Below are 26002 nucleotides of genomic sequence, written 5' to 3'. Positions count from 1 at the left end.
TCCATTCTTTAGTTGAAGGTACATCTTTCAAAGCTATTCGTGTTTTTTTCGTACACCTGCCCTCTTCATGCAATATGCTGCAAAGGTATTTGAAGTTAGTAACTTGCTCAGATTCATAATAAGTATCAAACTTGGGAACAGTGGCGGATTTAAGGGGGGGGGGGCAACTAGGGGCAGTTGCCCCTCCCTCGTCGAATTGAAACAAGTCTGACGCTCCTTATTTGGAAATGGTGCGCCCTTTTTCAAGAATGAGAATCAAGTGAAAAAGTTTCTGAGACTCAAAGATTAGTTTACCTCAAGGATTACCTCAAAGAATACAACAAATATTGTGAAAATTCCCTTACAAAGTGAATGGAGAGCCTTCTGTCAGTAGTTAGGGACTGAAAGCGTTATATACAGCGTACATTCGTCACCAGTTTCTGGAAATTTTACAAATTTGCTCTGGATCCGCCTTTGCTTGGGAACGATTCTAGTCAGTGAAATCATTTCTAACATTGAGCAGATGCAAAGAAAAACACGAAGGTAAGACAAATTTCGCATAGAATTTACTATTTACTAATTCCACTTAGCTAATATTTAATATACCCAAATTCTCTATCCAGATTGAAGAATTCAACGTTTTTAAACACAATACATATTCATCACTACATGTGCCATCTGCTAGCACGGGAAAACATACGGAGAATGAGAAAATTATCTATCATATTCTGATTGCCTTTTAAATGAGAATTGAAAATGTAAATTTGCTTACATAGCTAAGAATACTTTAAAATATGCTACAGTAAATCCACACAAAGAAAAACACAAAGAAGAAAGAGAAGAATTTAAGAGATTTTAGACCGTACTTTCTTAATCAAGAGCCATATTTAAGAGCCCCTTTCTTGCCTTACCAATAATAATACTTCTGTTTCAGAAAGCATTGTCTCCTGAACAGCTATTGTTCAGAGACACTTCTATTGCCAGGCATCATGAGTCAAATTCGTCGGTGATTTGTCAAGCATGAAAACCTGATGCAAGAAAATTGTTCCCTGCAACCCATACATGCACATAAAAACAAGACTAATTTGACTCTCGAAAAGCTTGTTTTTCTTTGCGGGTATTTACTGTGCTCTAGACATGGGCACGTTGCCAGGCTGTTAACGCTAGAGTTAATAACACGCAAAATCACTTTATCATTGCATTTGTACAGAATCTCGTTTGTTCCACATTTAAATGCCAGCGGCGGAAAGTAAATCAATTTTTATCCCACCCTTTTAATGTAGGCCTGGCACTTTTATAGAAATATTTAGGCCCGATAATAACGTAAGCAGCAATCTGCTACATAAAGAAAAGGTACTCCTGGGGGTGACAAAGGTATTTGAAATGTTTAGCCTGTTAAATTTCATTAAATTTCATGGACCTTACCAACACGAAAAATAATTGTAAACAGCATCGGAAGTCGTTATGGCGCATCTAATCAATGTCACTTTTAACTCTTTAATTTTCAAACTTAAAATTATGTCCAAATAGGTCTAACTTGACCCTAAATTACAAAATGCCGATTCAAGCTCTTCAGTTGAAAAACCAGTGTTTTCCCGTGTTGGACTTTTGGATCCTGTTTTTGAATGTCAAGCATTTTGTGAACAACGAGTATTGTCGTAGTAGCAAACTGACATTGAAAACTTTTATCAAGAGAATCACAAATGACAGTGGAACACATTACTATTAGCCTCTCCTCTTAATCATAACTAAATATTTACCACAATAAACCCTCATAGAGTAGATATTTATCGTTTAAAATCTTCTATATCATAAATACACGTAAAATAATGTGTTGCACCTAAATCTATTAAAAAATAGAAAAAAGAGGACACAGCAAGAATAGGGGATATACGGGCGGAGGATTATAACAACATTTAACGCAAGCTTATATCAAGAGTCGTATAAACATTTACAAGTAGCAGGAGTCACTTAAATATAATAATGGATAGGAGCTCTGGAAATAGAACGGAGCTCAGGAAGTAGAAAACATACTGAAGGTGAAGCATTCATAAACAGAGGCCTGTTTATATTGCCAATCTTAGATAAATGTTTGTAAATTTCATAAAGTAAGCATATTGAATTTTCGCCGAGCATTAGAAACTGAACCTCAAAAGGCACACAACCTTTAATTTTTCTCTCACAAATTTTTATAGGCTGCTTAGAAAGGCAGGGTAGTATATGTAGATACTTTCTTACACGGAGAAAAACCTCGAATTCAAGTCAAGAAACATAACAAAAAACCGAAGGCTTATAAATACCCGCTTTGTTTGATATCTAAATGCGGTCGCCCCAGTTGGGGTCCTTGCTTGTAATGCTTCAGTTTTGCATGGTAAAACGATGGTTCTTTACACGGTAGTTTTTTACTGAACTTTTATGTCAATATTACGATCATCAAGTTCATCGCCAGTGTCTGTTTCAGCGAGGGCATGACCTTCAGACATGGCTCGTTTAGCAAGGTAGGCTTCTCGTTTGATTGCGATGTCAAGGCTTTCTGGGATATCTGGTACCAAGAAGTCGATCAGCATGTGTGTTGCAAATACGAAATGCTAAAAGTAACAAAAGAGTTAAGAATGCTACAATGACATAACTGTCTTACGGCACAAATGAAAGCAATTTTTAGTAAGATGATACCAATATACAACGATTTGCAAATAGCATGATCAGGCATGGTGGCTAGTTCCATTCCTTGCAGCTCTAAGCCTAAACAATGTTACCGACAGGAGGACAGCGCTTAAAGCATGGGTCAAGGGTCCAGCCTGGATTCGAACTTGTAATCTTCAGCACTGCATTCAAGCACTCTTTGTACGAAGTGTTATTTTAATATTATTGAACCCAGCAATTGCTGGAAAAATGCCAGACTAGAAAATTGTTGTCGCCCTTTGCAACCTTTTAAGGAGAGCGTTTCATTATAATGAATTTTATTCCAATAGCCACATGACATACATTAAATATATGTAAAATGTCCATATGGAACATGGAAGTGCAGTTGCTACATAACAGAGACATAAGGTGGTTGCGAAAAATTAAGGTGGGTGTAAAGGAAAAGAGCCTGATATGCAAGAACTAAAGAGAGTATATGAAATACCGGAGAATAACATACCTCAAACAGAATCACGAAACCAAGTTTGAGGGCGAGCAAATGCCAATAGAAAATGGTCAAATTGCCATTCGCGTCACGGAAGTCTCTGTATCTGTAGAATTTGAAATCAGCTGTTAAAATTTACAATAAAACACCGATCTATGAAAAAAATCGAAAATCTATGAAAAAGAAGGTTTGGAAATAAAGTTAAGAAAATGAGAGGGAGAGTTAACAGATGACAAAAACAAATTAATTAAAAGCTAATATTATCCATAATAATATTAATTAAAAGATATTATCCATTGATGAATGAATCTAGAAAAATTAAACAGAAAACTGTAGCAAGTGAAGCTATCGAGGTCTCATGTTGCAAATATTACAGGGTTGACAGGATCACTGAAATAATACAAACCTGCAGGGTTGTTTTGTTGCATTGGGAGGCGCCCAGGCGAGACTGTAGTTGAGGTATCCTTTCAGTGAACCGTCTTCAGAGACATTGTAACGATAAAGCAGTTTGGGAAGAAACTTCGAGGTGAACGCGATCAAGAAAGCCTAAAACAGAAAAGGGTTACCTTCGTGAGAAAAAAAAATAACAGAGACTAACGAAAAAAAAAGTTCTAAGAGCAATGACAGCAAAGGACCAGAGAGGTCTCTAAGCGGCTATAGCTTCTTTAAGATGTTATTAATGCTTGAAAGTAGGACTCAACCAAGGGATGCGCGCATTATGTTCGCGCAAACGTAACATAACCAAGGAAACCCAGTGGGGTGGATAGCACAACTTCATGATCCCTACAGCAAATAGAAAAGGCTGAGTTTGAGACAAGTTAAGGATTGCTTGAGGAAATGTCACTGCGGTAGTAGCGTATACAAAACATCCAAGAAACTTATCACATTTTTATCAGGGACTTGGGCCTAGTAAAGCATTTGATTTTATAAAAAGAAGAATGCATCTAAAAAGAATACTTTTTAGCGAATGAACAACAGGACGTTTGTTTTTAGGCCGAGGGATTGACACAATTTTTTTTGCGTATTTATTTTATTTTTCTTCTTTTAAACTTACATTGCTAATAACAGCAATTTTCGCAACGGCCTCGAGAATGTTGAACCAAACTCCAAGATCCTGAGCTCGTTCTGCAATCGGCCTTCTAGTTTCGCAAACCAGTTTATTGCTGTCGATGCGAATTTCGAAGATGTTGTTGGCCAAAGCGAAAAATGGAGCCAACGGGAATGCAGCCACAAAGATTGTAATGAAACCAAACTGGATTACTGTGGAATAAAGAGGAACAATTAATACTTTGCAGTAAATATAGCACATTGTCATTTCAACTGAAGAAGAAAATGACATATCGGATGAAACCTCAAGATAACATGACCAAGAAACTATAAAGACTTTACTTTTATAGAAGAATTTAGCATCAAATCATACATTAAAACGGCAGTCTGCAATTTGGTTAACTTTCTGAGGGATAAATTACCTGACAGCATTGAAATATTGTTTGTTTGAGGGAAACACTCAACCAAGATTTTGCTGCTGACGTTCCAGAAAACATTAATAAATATAGGATGTAATTGAAACAGCTTTAAGACGGCAGTGTCAGCAACATGGCAACACTGGTAAAAACCACTTGAGAACATCAAACAATTAGAACTTTTCAAGAAAAGTCACAGAGTCATTTCTGAGCTAATTGAATCTTAAAACAATAGATTCTTTCGCACCACTTAAGAGTTTAGGCCTTAGCCATAAAGAAGGTGCTCAAAAAATTCGTTTAGGGAGGATGGGTGCTTCCTGGAAGCCTTTTTATCCTCTAAAATCACGGAAACTTTCAATTAGAGCCTCAATTAAACGAACTTTCAAACGGACAATAAAACCCATTTTAGCCTACATCTTAAACGCTGTTTCTTAGGGCCTAAAAACCCTTATATGGCCAAATAAAAATGAAAATGAATAAACAATAACCACAAAAGATGAAATGTCTCACCCATTTCCAAGTATTCAGCAAAAAGGCCTTCATTTTCCACTAGTTCGTAATCATCCTCCCACCTCGGTTTTAAAACAACGTCCTTCTTTCCTCTTTTTCTTTTCGCCATTTTCTGTTTTATTAGACTAAAAAAGAAAAATATTATAAAATGAATCATTAATCCAAAAATGTCACAATACTTAAAATGTAGCGCTAATTTTCTTGATCGAAATTGGCACTTATGACCCAAAATTTGAACAACACCAAAAGCTCGTTTCTTTGCTTAAGGAGGGTTCTTGGAAATTCTTGAAAAACAGCGTGGAATTTCATGATCAAAGAGTACCATAAACAATAATCCATAAAAACTTTAATTAAAATAGAATGTCAAATGAGTGTGTATGAAATGTAATATTAGCATGGATTAAAATCTTTCGCAGCATGATAGGTAAAGATTAGAATTACCATACAAGGTTAATAACAAAATATGAAATATCAATGCAAATTTAATACCAATGTAAATACCAAAAAAGTTTTTGAATTAATAATTCAACCAGGGTTCAACAAATAATGCAATGTAATTTCTATATTGTTTAAGTAAAAAGAGAAAGTATATTCCAAGAGTTACTTAGATGCACTTACGGTATAGCTACTTCTTGGATATTTCCAATCATCTGTTTGCCAACCATGATGATGACAAGTTGCTGAGCAAGTTCAATGAGGCATCCACCTGGCCCACACTTTAAGAAAAGAAATAACAAAATGATGGCAAGAGGACGTAACAGAACGGGGAGCGGGGGAGGGGGAAGGTTGTTGATATACGTGCCAGTGGCTCGGCAGAGAACAACCGCCAAAGAAAACGCTTCTCTTTTCGCGTAACATTCGATATGTAAAGTGCTGATGTCACATGAAATCTGAACGCATATTGTGTCAGGTTAACTTATCCAATAACTCTCTCATTTGATAAAGTCTCATTCGATGAAGTCTTAGAACAGTAGATTATGGATAAAACAACGATGCTGAAAATAAAATTCTGATGCAGTCTTCTTACCTCTTCCTGACGTAATCCCATCAGCTTGTTGTAATGCCCGGGGTAACCAATCATTCTAGAAAGCAACAAATTTATTCAAAATATCCTAAACCGCACTTATTTTGAATTGAGAGTCTTGCTGAAATAACGATAAGGAATTATATCGACTAATTCTCATCACGGATATGGTTATGAAAGACAGAAACGTTTCATTCAAATCCAGCATGATACTTACTTTCCTTTGAAGAACGCGATGTAGAAGATTGAAGCATAAAAATTCACAAATTGGAAGACGAAAACTTTGAACGTCAGGTTATCTTCATATTCTGTTTGCGTTCGATGCATCTCTGTAATTCAAATTAAACAAATTAAATATAAATAACTAGCCACAGAATTGCGAAGCAAAGTTTTTCTTGTTTGCAGCCAGTGCTGCAAAATAGACCTTCAACATCCTCTCCAAAGGATGATGATATTGCTCTTTTTTGATGTTCTGTCTTCATAACCTCCTTTCAACTCCCTAACAAAACAGACTTTCATAAGCTGTCCAATCTTCACTGCCGAGTTTTCGACCTTACCAATAGCAAACTTCCATCACTATCGCCAATTCAAATAAACACTGTTAAGTGTACTTTCTATACAATTTCATAAAAAAATAACGAACTTAACACGATGATATAAAGCTGATGAATCATACACAATGAGATAACTAGATCATACAAGCCATACGGTATAAAGATGCTGTGTTCAAAGAAAGCTTACCCCAATGAGTCAATGCCAATGCAACTTTCTCGTATACCTAGAGGTATAGAACATAAAAATGAATGAATGAACACGAGTAATGTTATCGGTTTGAGCACGAGGGTAGAAGAGTCAGGCATAGGACTAGAATGAACGGCTTGAGTAAAAAATATCGATCTCTAAACGTTTCATTTTAAGCCGAAAAGAATATTATCAAAAAAATTGCATTATACTAAAAAACAGGGGAGGCTCTCTGTGATCAACTATCACCACATCTTATTTGAGCATGCACATAAGGAAGTAAATAGCCAGTTGCTTTTATGATCAGCGTTTTAGCTTAGGACATGGACTTTAGAATTCTCTGGACTTCATTTAACCTGATGAACCATCATTGAAACAAAAATATGGTCTTGGGTGTTTCTATCGATATCGAGAGATAGGTTGGTGATCTATTTAAGAAAAGTCCAAATTTAGGTAAAATTCATTTACGTAGGCAAACAAACACAAGTGCTTTACTCAGTGATAATCTTGAATCGTTTCTTAAAAAGTTATCAAGGGAAATGGAAAGAAAATCTCTTGCAAGGTAGGTTTCTACTTCAGAAGTGAGCTACCAACAAAAGAGTGGATTAAATAAAACTGCAAAATGACGTGGGTATTGAATAAAAGCTTATTGTCCAGACTTGAACAAAAAGAGAGTGCATAACGAAAAAGTTCTTGATACTAAAAATATCTATACCCGTGATAAGATCATGATGCACATAAGATTACAAACAGCTCCCGATATATTGGCAATTTGCAGTGCATAGGATGAAGTAAGAGAGCTCTTTGCTAAAGGACGGTACACCAGCAGCTTATAAACGATGACTCCGATCATGAAAATAAGCACAAGAGACACCTAAAATGAATACAAGAAAGATCATACTTTGATACACTGCAGGAATTCATACAGTTGTGTAGATAGGGGTAGTCTTTCGTATAATGGGTAATGCATTCTACCCGATTGATAAATATACCGACTATCGGTAAAACTGAGTCATTGCATATATACATATTAAACAACCACTATAAAAAATTATGCTTTCAAAAATACGTTTAGAGTATGATGCATAAGGGGAGAATTCAACAGCAATGCTGAAGAGTAAGATTTAATACTGTTATCTGCTATAATGCACTCCAAAGATATATGCCATTAGAAAATAATAGAGTCCTTGAACACCAATTTCTATAAACCGTTATCAATAAAATTTGAAAAAAACTAGAATTCTAAGTTTGTTCTAGAGATAATTTTGAATTCCTGAACATAGACAAGAAAAGGGAACTTTATCATTAAACCCAACTAAAATAAACCAATCCATTAGATTTTGATGTTCCTAAACGACACATCTGTGTGTCCACTTTTCTAACTGCCTAACTTCAGAAAAGGCACGGAATAAAAACATCTTATACGCAAAAAACACTTAATCATAACAACAACAATGAAACAAAACATTACCATAGTAACAATAATAAGGATCCCAGAAAATAAACGAGGTTTCCTTTTTTCGTCGGGAAAATGAGGCTCAAGAATGCCTGTGACTGGATTCCTCTCCACAGTCGGTGCAAGAGCAGCAAATGTTGGACGTGGTCTCTCTTCCTCCGATTCGTAACCAAGACAATCCCATTGATAAGCTAATGTGATTTCCTTCCTTTTCCAAAACTCCAGGAAGAAAACAGCTGTAAAATATACCAATGGTTTCATTATCATGTTTATATGTATGAAGTTAGGGATATGAAATACGTTGCATAGAGCATCGAGACTTTGTGAGCTTTATTCAGCTCGATTCGCATATTACTGTCACGTATCATCATTACCACAGCATTACCACAGCTGTACAAAACGTAATGAAATCACAGTATCATGATGCAGACTGCCCAGCTCATCATTGTTTCGATCCTTTGGATAAAGACCTTTACATGATGACCTTTAGAAAATGCCGTTTAGTGCCCCGGGTGGCACAGCTTCAGTGAAAGAGTGGGTGGGTGAAAGAATGGGTAGTAAGACGAGAGGGGCGGAAAGATTATGCCTCTAACGACCATCTCTTTCACCGAGACCCTGGTACCCAGGATAGCCATGTAGATGATACCCATTAGATGAACCCTTTTAGATGATGTCTATCAAACGATGACCTTTATGATGACCTTAGATTCAGACCTATGGCCAACGGCCTTCCAGCGATCAGTGCACTTTGACTCATGAACTCACGAGAATCAAAAATTTTGAAAACTCCTTGATGTTGAATGTTTGATGCAGAGTTCATTAAAGATTTAAAAGGTACTGATAAATAATTATTTTCAGATAGTGCTCACGATGCTTTAATGCAAGATACTTCATGTACCCGCCACAGAGTTTAGCAACTTATGACGTATTGCAATTGCTATTAAGAGTGATTGAAAGAGCCAGAAATAATTAGTAACTTACATAATTAGTAATTTTAAGTTGAACTATTTGTGATGCTACGTTAAGCTTTGATCAATGAACAGAGAATCTGGACATTCCTATACAATCCTTCAAGACTCGACTTTGCCTTTATTTGAGTAAAGATGTGCTAAATATGATGCAATGCTATAATGATACTAAAAACAACAATAGAAAACAAGAAATATTGAGAAAAATACTTTTTACAATGCTTTTTGATATTTTAATTTAAAAATGTCTTGAAGAATGCAATGGGTTGTCGACACCATCTGTAAGACTTTCTTATTTATTCAAGTAAATGATTTCATCTTCGCTACCAGAAAGATCGATTACATAAAAATAAGTGCAAATGTCTGTAAACTTACCCCAAAAAGAAACAAAAACAGCAAAGAATACCGTTGCTGCATTATCGAAGAAATAAGAAACCTTAAAAAGAAAGACAAGAGCTTTGTGTCAAATAATCTTTATAGAAATTGAAACATAAGGGCGGTTGACTGTTAAAAGGGATGGAAAATCCAAGAATATCTACAAATCGTATTGTTCTAACATAAATTACTTTGCACTATTATAAATTAATATTGACGGTCTACGCAGGATAAAAAGCAGCGCTATTCATTATAGCATTATGATACTCAAATTTGAAAAAAGAATAAAAAATCAGCTTTTGATACATTAGGCTAATAATAGAAAAGCTGGTGCTCACCTTTGCTAGATTACAACTCTTTTTCAAATCCCAATATTTACAACCAAAATTTTCATTACACCGTGGACACATTCTATATGTTCCGTTTTTCGCGCTGCAGATGTCAATACTACGGGAAAATAACATAAGTCATTCAACAATCTGTAGCGATATGAACTTGTGATGAAAGTGATGGCCTCATAAAAATATATTGTCAAAATTTTTGAACACCATAAAAAACATCATATCAAAGTGGTCTATCATTTGAATCAATGACCGGTTGCCAGAGATATAAGTTTTATAGGCCACAAAGGCATTTGCATTTTCTTTAAAAATCATTGTCGTCTTATTTTGATTCTAAAAGAAATAAAGGCCTAAAGAACGGTTATCCATTGGGAAAGCGAAAGTTTAGAAATTTTGTTACTGGATCGTATGATCTGAAAGATATGGTCAATCAGAAAAATCTGTTCATGGCTGTCTGAAATAAAGCTACTTAGACAAAGACTTTTTCCTTTTCAAACAAGTCCTTCCAATATAGGCCTACAGAACAGGTTTTTCAAATAAAGGCCTAGAGAACCTTTCCAAAACCTACAAGCCAAACAAAAAATCGATTACCTGCTAGTAACCTATCAGCGAAACTCAATTATTTCATTGGCTAAGTCCCAACCAATTTGCAAACAGATTTAATTGATTTTTTAAACAAACTTTCTACAAATGCTTTGTAGGTTACACCATAGTTTTGTTTTTAAATCATGAAAAGCAATATGATGGTTTGGGTAACAATGCTTTTCCCCCTTAATGGCCTCTGGTAGTTGGCTCAGAAATTACAAATATAATTTTGCATTAAGAAACCAAAAAAAGGAAGGCAGAAAATTAATAACATGCTTGATGATACAGAACTTACGCATCAATGTTATCCGGTGAATGAACAGTTACAATACCATAAAGAAAAACCATCAGACCGACAAAGGATGGAAGAATCAGCCATGCAGTGTATTGACCTACCATGTAGAAAAACATCGAATTGAGAGAAAGCAAAACAAATGTTTTATCCATAAAACTGGCAACACACAGAATATTATCCCACAACGACTGATTTAGGTCTACAACAAAACATGAAAGCTTTCAAAAACTGTTTTCTTTTCTCTGAATTGTGTAAAATATATGGACATCTTAACTATTATGAGCCAGCACTGAATATTTTATTACATTACTCCTCGGCAGCCCAAGTACTATATTTTTTGTAACAAATTGTGCACAATCAATGAACGATTCTTAAACTGAAAATATATAAGGCTAAAAACAGATATTTTTATGAAATAGCGCCATTGACAAAGGATCTTTTTTGAACGCAGTCGGCATGTTTGCAGTTTGTATTGTTTGTTTATTAAGACTTTTGTGGCTAATTTAATTGAAGTATCGTTATATAAGGTATTTTGGCTCTTTTCTCCCCCAAAGGCAAGGGATACACCCCTTGGAAAGAGAAACTTTGGCCTATTATGCACCTAGAACCAAGAATGGTCTGATTTTTGAAAAAGCAGGTCCTTCTTTGCAAGTATTTACTGTATTTGTCATACAATTGGAACACTGTATTTGTGATACAGTTAATATATATTGAAACTTGATAGTTATCTCTAGTGACGATAATACGTTCTTTTTGCAAAGACAAAAATACCTAGAAATAAAATCATCAAAACAAATTAAAAACAAATTTCCTCTTCTATTACTTACCAAGCCAAGCAAAATACAACCCTATCTTTTCTCCATAATAATCCCTGGAAAATAAACGTAATGAAACTTATATTTCGCGTCCAATTAGTGGAGTCAAATATGGCCTAAGATGCAACCATGCCTAAGGTGTTCCTGCACAGTCTGAATCACAATAGACAGTTTGATACAATAAAATAACGATAAACCATAATGATAATCACAATAAGCAATAACGACTGGCAAATTAATTCGGTTAAAGCAAAATACATTTTCTACACCAATGCCAGATATAAATGAGCGAGAATTAATCGCGTAACAAGTGGTTACTTTAACTCTTGCTGGCGTGGGTTTGAGCTGATTGTTCTAGAGCTGCACGGTTTCTAAAATATAGGCCTAAGTACTAGATTTTGTAAATGACACAGATTAATGGATGGGCGAGTTGACAATGAAGATTTCAGAAATTTTTTCTCATGAATTGCTTTTCAAAAAAAAATTAACAAATGATATTTAAGATTTTTTCAAGAATGTATTTATCGCAAAAGGTTTTAGGTGTTATAAACTTTACGAAACGAGAGGGTATTAGTGAAAGCATGGCTCCTTGGCCAGTGCCAGATGGAGATCTCGCAATAAAATTAGAAGACAAATCTTACTTGAAAATTTAGCGTACTTTTAACAGCAGACCGACCTTAAGGTGTCGGGGCAAAAATTTCACGACATGATACCTCTTAAATGCAAAACCTGAAAAATTTTCTCCGAAATATGCATTCAAAAGTGCGAACCTACTGAAATTTACAGATAGGCCTAGTCACAAAATGGATTGAATCTGATTCCAACTCATAACTTAAGTTGTGACCAAAACTTGTAAAAACACTTCATACTTGTAAAAGCCTACTGCCGAAGAAATAAGAGCTAAGATATATATTATGCGGTGAATCTTCTAAAGTGACTCCTTGATGTCCCCCAAAACAATGGGGAAAAAATATGGGCCAAGAAGTGAGAAAAGGGGCATCATAAAATAAGGTCTAATGACTGAACACACACCTCACATGATCTAAAGGCTGATATTTTGCCCATTTGCTCCAACGACCCCAGTAATGCTTCAAAATCTGGAAATAAAAACATTAGCTAAATGAGAAATTGGTTGAACAGAAATTTAAAAGATCAATGCTGGTGTATTTTCAGAATTATTTAAGTTGTCTTTGGACACAATTTCAGGGCATGAATCTGGGTCTCGAACCAAAGTCTTCTCTAGACATGAGAATTTTGAACTACTAACGATATTTAAATCCAATTGTAACGATAGTGATATAGAATCCATGTAAAGCTAAATATTTGACCTTGAATTGTGACTGGAGCGCCGAGCTTTGTCTGGAAAGGTGATTGCGGTCAAATCACTTAGACTTTTAAGCCGAAAATAGTTATGGAATCCCTCGTTAAATTCCTTACCTATTTCTAAGAAACCTCAAAGGAATGGTTGTAAGCTTAACCACTCCAGTACAACCACAGATTCATATTTAACCCTTGCAGCTATCCCTATTGTCTAATTAAATATAAAAAGCTTTTCACTATTCATATACATCAATAAACAATATAGTCTCTAAGAATTAATGGCAAGAACCAAAGTCTCTAGGAACCTTCAATTCATTTCCCTGTGGAAAGCTTTTGATGGTCCAAAAATTGAAAAAAAACAAACATTTCATCTGACAGAGCAAGAGTTTTACTGTACAGATATTCTGATAGGTATTAATATTGTATTACGCAAAAAGCATGGCATTACCTGTCTTTTATTCATTTGTGGTTCATCGTCGGGGCTGTCTGGACCTTCCTCTCGCGGTCTTTTATGTTGTCCCTGTTTATATGATTGAGTTTTAACAACAACATTGAAACGAAAATGCAAAAGCCAACTTACTGAAGGGCCTAAGAGCTAAAAGCGTAGTTAGCAGTAAAAATGTTTCGAAAAAGGCTAACAAAAGTAGAGCTACCAAGATGGATAGTGAATAAACGAGATAAATGACGACCTCTTTTATCCTTTCACAATTATCAAAGCTGTTCGGAAAAAAAAACATTTTAAGAAGGAGACAGAACTTACTACATGCAACGGATAAGCGGCAGTAAAGCAACCTTCCGCGACCAAACGCTCAACACCTAAGAAATAAAAAGAGAGAGTGATTTCATCTTGTAAAATGTTGATATACTAGATGTGGTATGATCAAGTCGCGACGATGTGGGAGTGGGCTTTTTAAATAAGGATTGAATGGGATCGCCAAAGTTTAGAAATTTGTTTAAAAAGTTTGTACATTCACTAAAACCCCACTAGTAGTTTTGAAAATGTATCAACATCACCCTTTGTATTTTGTTCTCCATTTCAATGAACTAAATAAAACATCGGAATCTTGACATATTACAACTTTGGGACGAATGAGGAGTTTCTGCAGTTTCTATACAGTTCTTTTTTAAGATACAGGGAAATAAGAAACACGAGGGTCAAATACCCTAAAAACTAAGAAACATTTAAGAAAAATTGTAAGGCTCAGATAGAGGAATAGCGGAGAAAAAAAGGCAAGTGTCATTGTGTAAAATCTCAAGTACAACATAATAAAATTGCTTGTGAATAACGCTAGGCAACCTAAGGCTATCTGTTCTAGTCTTACATTGGTTAACATAAAGTTTCGCCAAATACAAACAATTCTAAGGTTTGTAAACTGAAAATCAATCCTCTAAAATTTCAAAAATATTTCCATCGTCGGTTTCCAATTGGTCCTTAAGAATCATATCTATTTACACTAGTTATGTTTTCGAATTTGTTACGGTGTGACACGCAATGTAATGTCTTTATTGTATGCTGTATGCTGGGAGCTACAAGAAGCACAACAATTTTATCTGGAAGTTAGAGCTACAGACCTTTCCACCTGGAACGCTAAAAAATCTGTTCGTAAAAAACGTTTTAAAAACATTTGAAGCTCAAATCAACAATATGTTGAGATACTTTTAGCCTACTTGATCTGAAGTATTTTTTAAAAAGAAGACGTGTATTTGCTTACCAATCTCTCCTTTTTGTCTTTTACCATACGGTGCTGTTTCTAATATTTCATAGGCAACTCTTGTCCTTTGAGTATCAGTAAAGTAGGTATCTGGATTGTCACTGCCAATGAATCTACAAAAAAGCATACCACTTGCATATACATTTGTTCAAGTTAATGTTGCCTGATAATGCTTTAAGCGTGAAACTCAAAACGTCTAAACATCAAAGTTTGCACAGCTCTGCTTATACCGTGCACTTCACGAAGAGCTTATACCGTGCACTTCACGAAGGACTAGTAAAACTGTGATTTCCATTGTTTAAGTCAACGTATGTAGTCCAGCACTTGCGATTGTTGTCTCTTATTTTACAGATAAGTATAGATATGTGTCTATCTAATGAATGGCGCAATGCTTTGTTTCATACCGTTCTTAATGTTCATGAAGGTGGAAACATCGTTTGACATAACTGCATATCTGTATCTGCAAGCTTCTAAATTTAGGTGATGAATGCCTTAGTTTTGGTAAAAATGGCTTTCTTAAGGCAAAAGCTCAAAATACTGCTTGAGTGTATACTGGATCAACTACAAGGGAAGGAAGGGGGGGATGGGGACGAAGGGAGCATACAACAGGATTCTAACAGTTTAGAAAATATAACAATACGAATGTATCTGATCTCAAAGCAAGGCATAGGACCTCTGCAAAAAAATACCTACTTGTGCATTTTATCTCCTTGAAAGGTCGTAGTGAAAAAGTCCGGTGGTGAATTTGGGACCTCTTCTTTGAATGGATTTGGTAGGTGAAACTTCGCAAGCATTCGCTCGGTCCAGTTGGTTTTCACAGTACTTCGAAGCTGGAATGGAACATTTTCTAACTCAAAAAGCCTTATCTGGAAACTCGTCATGGATAAATTAAGCCAAAAATATATACAAACTTAATTGGAAAAGTGAAGGAAACTCCCTGAGATACATGCAAGGTTAACTCACGCAAGGTTTTGAAGTAAAAGGAAAGTCTTATTTCCATTAATACGTACTATAAATGCTGCCAAACATATCTCAGAAAATTGTGAAAATGAATAGGTTTTAGCAACTGAATAATGATGTGTTGAAATCTTGAAAAGAGTATCCTTAAAGTCTGTTATGATCGGACTTGTAGCAATACGCGTTGGTCCCTTTTGCACCTGTTCTCCCAGTAAAGGGACTTGTCTTTAACAACAGGGTCTTTGTATTCAAGGGAGTTGAAAGCATCGTAACCAAGAAAAGAAAAGCATGCAGACGAGGCAAAACATCTGGCGTTCAAAGAGCTTTAGGTGAGCATTTCATAAAGGCTTAGAATGACTCATACTTCTAAAGGCGCTCTGAAACTCATTTCTTCTGCGTAGAATTTGAGAACTTCGAACGGACAATGGCACTTGATGAAATGGACTTTCGTGTTCTTGTCTTCAGTGACTTCCTGTGAAATTAAAACAGAATCCGAAATTGTATATCTGTGTAAAATGTTGTAAAGAGAAGATTTTTACAGTAGTCTTGTATAGGCAAATGATTAGATTAGATAACATACATTTTCTAAGATATGTACTGATTCAAAACTAAAGTACAATGGTCATAACGTAACATTATGGACATTCAAAATTTCTGCCATAGAATATTTACTCAACAACACATAAAATAATATTTCACAAGCGGAAAACGCATGAACCGCTAAAGAACAATAAACAATACAAGAGGCGCAGGCGGTACTTGATTGATATTTAAAGAAACTATTTTTTGTGTGCTTTTTTGTGAATCCAGTCAGTGTTTCGTCCAACCTTTAAACTCGCGGGCAAGCAACATAACCGCGGGACGACGCGCTTGCTGTTTTCATTATAGAACCTTGTAAAATTGTTAAACATAAATTATAAAGCAACTATTTGAGCTATTTGAAACCCAATCTACAATTACACTTGGCTATTTAACAAACAGCTATACAACGATAATTAAACAGTCATTTTCATTTTTACAACCGAAATATGTTAGGAAATAAATTATTCAAAGGCATTAGTCAAAGGTGCCGGCAAATCTTCTCCGTGCATCTTACCTCCTCCATATCTAAATGGGATTTTCTCAAATTTGCAAGAAATTTCTCCCTGTACTCCAAATGCTTCGGATCAGCTGGTTTTTCATTGTCCTCCGTGTAAACAAGAATGAAGTCTGCGAAATGAAAAGTCACTTAATCAAAATTGAATAGTCAAATTATTTCAAGATGACGCTGGAGAGATTTGAGTAGAATCTTGAGCAGCTGGTCAATATGCGAAAAACATTGGATCCAAAAAATTCAGCGAATTATTAGTTTAAACAGGGCAATGGTCCAATTAATGTCTTCTGCAAATGGCACAAGAAGATGTGCGATAAAATGTTATGTAAATATCATATGACAGAGGAACAAGTTTACTTAAATTAAATACTGTTGCTTTAAAATATTATCTTATACATGTTTCCGCTATTTTGATGCCATCTTCAAATTTTGCAGTTTCAAAAAGTTATTAAATCATAAATTGTGAATAAACGAGTTGAATTTAGGAATTCAAATAAAATAATAAGAAAAAAGTGTCGTTTAGGCAATACCAAATATATGTCCCTTGATCCAATGGGAAAAAGAATTGAAAAATACAGTTTTGCCAAAGACACAATACTCAGTGAAACTCCCTAGTAAATAATTCTGATGAAGTATTTATTAAAAAATAAGGATATCGCAAATCGCCGAACGTAAACAAATTGGTACAAATCAAATTAAAATTTTATCCAGACAGGATATTTGAGGTTTTCTAGGCCTGCCTATTGCGAGGACGATAAAATCAAATAGAGAATATTAAAGATACGATCTTCAATAAAAAACAGTAAGCTACTGTAAGGAATTTGAGCTTACCAATCTTTCGGAGGCCATCCCGAAAATAACAACCTCTTTCGCCACTCATGTCCTCATCATCAATGCCCTGAAATTGAAATACGAATCTTGTTGCATCTGTTTAATGATAATTCAAAATTATCTAGGATTCGAGGAGAGATTAAAAACAGATGGCAGTGCTTTCGAGCTAATTTGATCGAGAAGAATCATTTTCAGGTATAATTTTATAGCAAGGCCTGTAAAAATTGATCCACCTTTGAATACCAGAACGATTTCTGGCTGGTGAATAGAAGAGGCTATCATTGTATCAAGTTCATTTCCAAGTCTGATTTCTGCTTGAATCGTTGAACTGTTCCTAGTCCTCTGAAAAGTATACTTGAAAAATTTATCGAAAACTGTGTGGCCTTTACCATTACAGTCCGCTAGCATGGACACTGAACCCTTCTTACAGAGTTTGAAGTGGGTTAGAGAGCAACTTTACACACAAACAGGGGGGACAAACACTTTATAAAACAGGGGCGGACACTTGGTCAAATATTGGAGGGGGGACCTATGTTTTGATGGGATGACGTCAAATTTTCGCATTGTTTTAGAGGAAAAGTCCATTGTCCTCAAAACTTTTGGGGGGCGACCGTCTACCACGCCTCCCAGGTGTCCGTCCCTGAATTCAAATCAGCTTATTGCAACGTCACGGCTTATTTGAATACATGAAAAATTTTAAGAATTAAATAAAACAAGAAAATTTTATACAGCTTCATAACATAACTTTGTTAATATAAACGAATGGAGCCTTACAAAACGGAGACTCTTTTACGGTCAATAACAATTAAAACTAGTATAATTATTCTCCGACTTTAGCACGGGAAAGTTAGACGATTCAAGGCAATACAAAATATGTTAAGCACCAGCCTTAACAAACGCAAAATAATACATAGAATAATATGTATAATATCAAATATTTGCCGAAAACCAGCTTGATAAAACAAGAATTGGAAAGCTGTCCTAATAATGATTTTAAGCTTGTCTTCGAACTTTGGGCATCAATTTAAGAGTAAGATGCGTTGAAAATCCAGTGCAAGAATTGAAAGACAATTTCAATGTTATAGAATTCAGAACTATAATTTAGCTTTTGCTGACTGCCATGTAGAGAGTCAGGGAATTCTAAACAAATAGTTGCCGGGGCTGATATCCAGTGGGTTTAGCCCATAGAATAAAGCTTTCCGCAAACCTCATAGGCAAGTGGTTACAAACGACACATTGCCTGTCACTTTCATCAACGACATATTGCCTTATAATTCAGCAAGGATTTTTAGGTTATATGAAAGCCTAATATAAAAGAGTATGGCACAAAAGGGTATGGCACAAAAGGGTATGGCACAAAAGGGTATGGCATAGAATGGTAAGGCACAAAAGGGCATGGCACAAAAGGGTATGGCCTAAAAGGGTATGGCACAAAAGGGTATGGCCTAAAAGGGTATGGCACAAAAGGGTATGGCATAAAAAAGCAACAAACCTTGTATTTTCCATTAGGCACTCCATCACCAAAGGTGTTGTAACCTCTGTTTGTCAATTCCTAAGAAAAAAAGAAATTTGTAAGTCAAAAATGATGTCTTTGGTAATACAGCATTCGGAAGCTTGTTAACAAATTAATCAAGAGAAAGCTATAAAGACAAAATATCTTTCTTAACAAAGAAACGTTTTGAAATACTTCTTGCGGTACTACTGCGGTTCCATGGTAATAATACTTGTGGTACTACTGTGGTACTACAAGGAATCCGTCTTAAATGAATTAAGATGAAAAATTGAAAGAAAGATAAGTACACTTTACAACAGCAAGGCTTACTTGCTACTGCTTAAGGCCTATTCATCGTTTTTATATAATTATATTGTACCGCACGCAATCTAGTATATTTATGTTCATTATCGGCGGTTGTCTTTGCTTGCTTAATGCAACTCAGAATCTTGTGTAACTAGGCAACATAGATCTGATAAGTTAAACCTTTTTTCTGACATGCAGGATATACCAAGTTAAAACAAAACTTCATACTGAAATGATAAATATTTTCACGAAGGTGTGGAATTTTAAGTTTATTCATAAGATGGCAGTCCTGAGATTATTTCAAGGAAATCTTTGCAGCAATCTATAGTTTCCACGCTAGGCCATATTTATCTGTGCCGATTGGTGAAGATGTGAGCACAATAATTCTAAATCAAATTGAATTAAAATCAGAAGAGGAAATTCACAGTTTGTTAAGCTTCACTGATTTCAATACTTTTAAAGCCATATTTAACTGCGTAAAAGGCAAAAGTTCAGGTGGAAAAATTCAAAACATTGTAGATATATTGAATTTCTTTACTGTTATAAATAAAAGACGAGTAGTAACATAAGCCTAAAAAGCAGCTTACCAAACACGAGTTATACATCAATTTATCATATTAGAAATACGAAATTAAAAAGAGTTTTGTAATGCTTTGGGCGAGAATATGCAAACAACATACATTTTATTGTGTTTATATTGTGGTTTTTTTCTTATCACCGGCCACTTTGCTGACGAGTTAATAAAAAATGTTCTCATTTTGATGCAAATTATAAATTTTTTCTCACCGTTTATAAAATCCTTATAAGATCCACGAGCTAAACAGCAGAAAATTCGCTTCATGAGAATACTCGTTCGATGCCGCCATTTTTAATAAATTGTTCGCCTGCCGACCCATGACCAGTCAAGCGTAAAACATGTGTACTCATTCACCAGTTCTCATACCAACCAAACACAAATGAACAAGGAACTCTACAGGACTAGATTGCCTAGATACAATTATTTCATATAGATGGCTTTTACTATGTATTTACCTTTCCTAGCAATACGTGCCTTCCCCATGCTATACTACAGGTCACACCCCGTGATACGAGCCACACCCAAAACAAAAATCAGTAAATAACAAAGGCAGTCAAATGGAGCGTAGAATCTTATGAGATGACTGCATGTATTGCATTTTACTGTACATTAGCAAAACGATAGAAAAACAGGCCTGAAAAGGCCTACCCGCAGGAACCTTTTAACAATGATAGATTGATATACACACTCACAAGTAGTGGCATAATGCTTAAAATAGGGGGCCCCGAAGTGAAAAATCCCTTTGGACCCCGACTGCCCTATTCATGCCACTGTCCACAAGACTTATATTTACTTTCTGATTAAGATAATTATTTTACCGAACTTCTATACTATAACCCCAATTGTCGATTTATTCATCTTTATCTCAGTTATCTTATTTTTAAGATAATCTACAAGCTTTATTTCGACTAGTGCTACCGTCTTATAAATAACAAGAACCAGCATCCCTCGGCTCCTTTAAAAAAATGTTTAGGCCTACAAAACAGTATCAATGAAAGACGGACTTCTGCCTTCCCTAGGATCATAATTTGGTCTTGTCCGATATTTACTTTAAGGTATATTAAAATCTATTTTCAGTTTTAGTTCAGTTTCAGTTTTCAATGATATTATTTTACAAGCATACGTAAAACTGATTTTATACCCACTTTTCACAATGAGAAAATATTAACTGCCTCATTCTTTAAGGCTGGTTTTCATATAACGTGTTTCGGCGCATTTCATCGTAATTCAACGTATTTTGTAGGGTAGAACAGTTTTTTTTACTTCTTCCGATGAATTACGATGAATTACGTTCTATAAGGATTTTGTACTAAGGTGGTTTTCATATAATTTGGTCGGTTTTCATATAACGAAGTAATCTTAATATATGCGAAATACGTCGAAATACGTTACATGAAAACCGCTAGCTTTCTAACTTCCCATTTTTGATCCTTATTATGACGATTTTATCTGAGGAGTGTCGGTTAAAAAAGGGTCTTAAAAGTTGCGATATACAAGATAAAACAAAATTTCAGGCTAACGCCTTTGCTAACAACGCCATTTAAAAAAAAATTAATTATGAACGCTTAAAAAACCTTAGTCAAGTCTGTCCATCTATTCCCTGAAAACAAAAACCACAATAGCTGCTCGCTGGGAGTTGATGTGAAGCTATTTGACATTGAAATTTTAATAAGTTTTGCTACCCGCTATTTGGATATGTTCAAGAATCATTGCAAGGTTTATCTAATTAATATCAACTACAGTTGACAAACAAATATTCTAATCTTCCAATCAGGCAATATCATCTGAACCAGGATAAAGGTGACAGTGGGTGACAGAAGCTTCGAGATCTTGTGATCTCATGATAACTTTTGTTAACTTTGATATTCTAAAAAATTTTATGTACTGTCTACTCATGCAAAGCATTACTAATAATAAAAAATAATTTCTTCTTTAAAACTCATTCAACTGAGTAGCTTTATCATTTTGTAGGTGTAAACAACTTTAGCACCTGCGTTGCTAAATCCTACCCAGGGATCCTGGAATTCCTAAATGTCTTTCATTGTACAAAACTTAGCATGGGACAGACATCTCAGGAAGCTCTTTGTTAAAGGTTTAAAAATTCTTTTTGATATGATAAAAGCTCTTTTTGCATAACTGATTGAAGCACACCCAAACAAGGAATTTAATCTCCCAAAAATTGACCAATTCAAAAATTTACGCTTACATTGATATTACTTGTTTCTCAATTGATTCTGTACTGGGCATCCAAACACAAAAAAGTAGGGCAAGGTAGCCTCTTTTGTTACCTATTGTAGTTAAACTTGATAACTTACCGAAGTTTATGGGGCTTATGAACCCCCTTGTATCATAGCTACAGGGCTTGCCAATATTCAGTACTGATATATTGACAGCTTTTTGTGATTAGATAAAAAATGGAAAATTTTACTCTTTATCATTAAAATAGGGATTTACCCTAAAGCTGCCATTATTTGAAAGGGTGGCACTATAGGGTGTCATGAAGGACATTGTGGGACATATATTACTTTTCAAATTACCCCCTCATCAGAAGCCTTGAATTTTTACAGTTCTTAAAACCTTCAGCATTTTGGATTATACAAAGGCAACTAAACAAAGATACAAATATTTATATTTAAAAAATCAATAGTAATAACTGTAACATAATTTTAGCCAAGCATGGTAAAATATATAAAATTTATTATATCAATAAGATAAACATTCTTTGACTGAAACATGATATCAATCATCAGCAAAAGCAGTGTGATTGCAATGTTTATATTCTGAAACCTGCCAAAAACATTATTATTTTGCTTGTCCAAAATCTTATCAAGAAAGTTTACAACACCATTCAAATCAGCTCTAACTAAAAGAAAAATATCTAATGATTAAAAGTTAAGTTGACAAAACATCATTTGCCTCAAGTTTCTTTTAATTTTTCTTGTTTCCTTAAGGAGCTGCTTTGTAAATCAGTAGCCACTTCTAGTTGTAATTGAATTTCATAACATGGACAAATCTAGCTGATAGAGAGCTAAGATTTCTAACTGCTGTGTATCAGAGCCCAACATACTGCACAAAATCTTTGCAAATATATTGAATTCAAAAGGTATCAACGCAGTAAGAATTTGGTACCTTGTGACTTTACAATTTATCACTGGAGTATAGTTTTTCTTGATCACATTTCTGATTTATTGAGTCAACCATTTATCATGTTTTTTCTAGCTTTTGAGGCAATTAGAAAATATTCCATCATAATTAAATGAAACATTGAATGAAACCAAATACTTTCCCAGCTTAAAATGACAATCATTTCTGACAACATCAGTTTGTGACCATCTTATGAATTCAGAGCCGAAAATGAAATTGGCAAATAAAGTTTGAGTTTTGACTTGTGTTGAGTTAATGGAATATATTTTTCATGGTTGTTAAAACACATTTGAGCTTGAAAATTTTTGAGCCTATTATCTAAAAACAAATTTCAATATTCAGAAAGAAATCAAAATGCCTGAATGATGATTTGGGTCATTAAAAATGAATACCTAATCACTCAACCTTAATCAAAGCTCGCAAACTAGAGAAAAGTCTTCCATAAACCATACCATAATAAGTAATTTATATATTCAATAATGTGGAAACTCTCATTGTACAACAGATTTTTAGATTATTAAACATTCTAATGCTATTATGGGTAGCAAATCTTCTTGAAACCTTATAAGGGTGGGAATATGCAAATAGCCACAATGGTCAGGTCTGGCAATACAAGACATTGCCTTCTATGTATAACTCTAAATATGTCAATCCAGAAATTTTTTACCCATAACCAGCCAAATAATCAGCTTTTTAACTTTTAGTAAAGGTTAACTTCTTAGAACAACATCTAAAACGTTAAATCTTGTTGCTTTTTCATAGCAAAATATTCTAATGTGTTCTCAAAACCTGGCAATTCAATAATCAATAGCTTTATTCATAAAAACCAGAGTTCTACAGATTGTTGACAAAGTAGATAAATATATTAAATGCAGAAAAATGAGCGAGATCAATAAATCTTTGTTATCATTTTATTCCTAATTTTGCTTTATGATGGAAATCCATTTTTATGCAACTTTTTTATGTACCTTAGTGATCATCAAAATTTTAAAAAGTTGTCAATGTTGTTATCCACACTGTTTATGATTATTTTGACTAAGATCAGTGTTCCAAACAAATATTTTGGTAATCTATACAAATAGGAGCTTGTTTGCACAGCCTATAGACATGAGCACTTGAATCTTATTTTTGGATCCAAAACGACAGCCAGCTTACTGATTAAAATGTCAAGAGGTTACGTTTACAGAAAGGTAAGAAATACTGGCATCATACCATGAAAATAAAGCGACCGAGCCTTGACTTGAAAATCATTGTTTACAAAAGAAACTGTTTCAACAATACTCCGATAATTCTATAAAGGTCGTTATAATACGTATGAAATTACATAATTATAACACAATAACTCCTTTCTACTAGATTGGGCTGTTTAAATTCTCATATTTCTCAAACAAACTGTAACACTAGCCATAAACCAAACATTTAAGAAACGAGCGATTGAAAAGAAATAAGGGCAGGAACACTTTTCCATTGGCCCGCCTTACATATACTCCACAAAATGGAATTTTTTCTGCGCTTGAAATTAAATTATCTTTATCTAGTTCCATGTTATCATGGGTTTACAGTAGAAAATCGAGCGAGGTAAGGTATGCAGGATATCTCAATAACCCTACAACCACTCAAGATATAAATGTAACAGGTCGACACAGGCCTAGCAAGTAGCCAATCGACAAACCACTTATTCGGCATGATATCATATGGTGCTTGCGAGCAAGATCTATTTACTGTCAAATCATTTAATAAAACAGACTAAAATAATATACTAAATTTTTCTTTCATTCTGAACAGGAGTCAAATTTGTTTTCAGGACAATAAATGAACTCACCATTGCTTCTGCTTGGCCAAGCGGGATTTTATCATCTGCCATTCCTTAAAGCAATTTCGCTCATCAAAGTGCTATTTGTATCTTACATTCATTGGTATTATATATTGGTTTCACTAGAAAGACAATATTTTGAAATAATTTTGAAGTGTTTTTCCACCGATCAAAGCTACCTGCCCAACATACACATATTTGCAAGGGCTTCGCTGGCCTACCAATCAGCCAATCAAATACGCGTAGAAATAATAGAGTGAGCTGTTAACCAATCAAAAGGGGAAGTTCGCGGGTTTTAGCCAATCATCGATGAGCTGTTTATTTGTAGCATTTGATGCACCTGCTCAAGTGTCTCCCATTATATTGTAAATTAGCATAACGCTAAGCGATCGTATTTAGCGTTTGTAAGATTCTACTCATCAACGCCCGATAGTTAAGGCCAAGTAATTTCCATAGCGACAGATTTCTTGCTGAGAGAATGTAAAGAACGTGTTTATTTTTTCTTATCAAAAGGAGAATGAACGGACACAAACGGAAAGCTGATAAAGTTATCAAAACAACTGTTGTTGGGGAGGTAAGTGTAAAAAATTGGCAAATCCTCACACCAGCTTGCAAATCGCGATGATTCATTTTTCAGGGAAAGGGTGTGGGTGGTAACTTGAAAAGGTATTAATAGCTGGAAGTACCATCTTTAGTGGGTATTTCCTATCATATTAAAAAAAATTGCATTTCAACCAATGGTTGAAGCATCTGAAACAATACATTTTCACCAGAAAATGCAAATACAACGAATTATGGGGAAAATAATACACTCATTTTTTTTTATAAGAAACTGGCTTTAAGAAACGAGTACTGGACAGATAGAAAAAATTAAGAAACTTCAGCAATCGAAGCAAACAAAATAAGAAACTATTAAATCGTGATAAAACTGAGAACAACGAAATTTTGTAAAATCTAAGAACATGATTGTCCTGTCGGCCTAGAACTTGAGATACAAGGGATAAAAATATACTTCCCACATCTAAATACAGCATCGGAACGAAAGCGAATCTTTTGACAGAAGAGGTCACGAAGATTT

The 26002-nt window shown here is 34.8% G+C and overlaps 1 protein-coding gene across 2 annotated transcripts; it reads right to left on the bottom strand.

The window, feature by feature from the left end:
• Positions 1–523: 523 nt before the first annotated feature.
• LOC148958003 (anoctamin-7-like) lies at positions 524–25284 on the bottom strand. 2 transcript variants are annotated; one of them, XM_089113906.1, is made up of 25 exons: positions 24934–25284; positions 19085–19144; positions 17593–17659; positions 16765–16877; positions 16033–16140; positions 15405–15541; positions 14712–14824; positions 13760–13815; positions 13448–13519; positions 12712–12776; positions 11692–11735; positions 10865–10961; positions 9982–10090; positions 9644–9704; positions 8316–8536; positions 7560–7718; positions 6845–6881; positions 6321–6432; positions 6107–6161; positions 5698–5795; positions 5080–5204; positions 4161–4366; positions 3513–3652; positions 3122–3212; positions 524–2567 (listed from the first exon to the last, which is right to left on the bottom strand). In XM_089113906.1, exons 1-25 carry the CDS (start codon positions 24973–24975, stop codon positions 2382–2384), a joined length of 2574 nt encoding a protein of 857 aa, XP_088970032.1. In that variant the 5' UTR covers positions 24976–25284; the 3' UTR covers positions 524–2381. The 2 variants fall into 2 exon arrangements, with proteins under 2 accessions (XP_088970032.1, XP_088970033.1); XM_089113907.1 differs by lacking the exon at positions 24934–25284 and adding an exon at positions 20177–22074.
• Positions 25285–26002: the final 718 nt, after the last annotated feature.

The sequence above is a fragment of the Rhopilema esculentum genome, chromosome 19, assembly GCF_057945365.1.
Source record: "Rhopilema esculentum isolate cy_ngs chromosome 19, ASM5794536v1, whole genome shotgun sequence".
In the NCBI taxonomy this organism is placed as follows: domain Eukaryota; kingdom Metazoa; phylum Cnidaria; class Scyphozoa; order Rhizostomeae; family Rhizostomatidae; genus Rhopilema; species Rhopilema esculentum.
The sequence above is the reverse complement of the archived record's forward strand: the minus strand, read 5'-3'. Positions and strand labels throughout refer to the sequence as shown.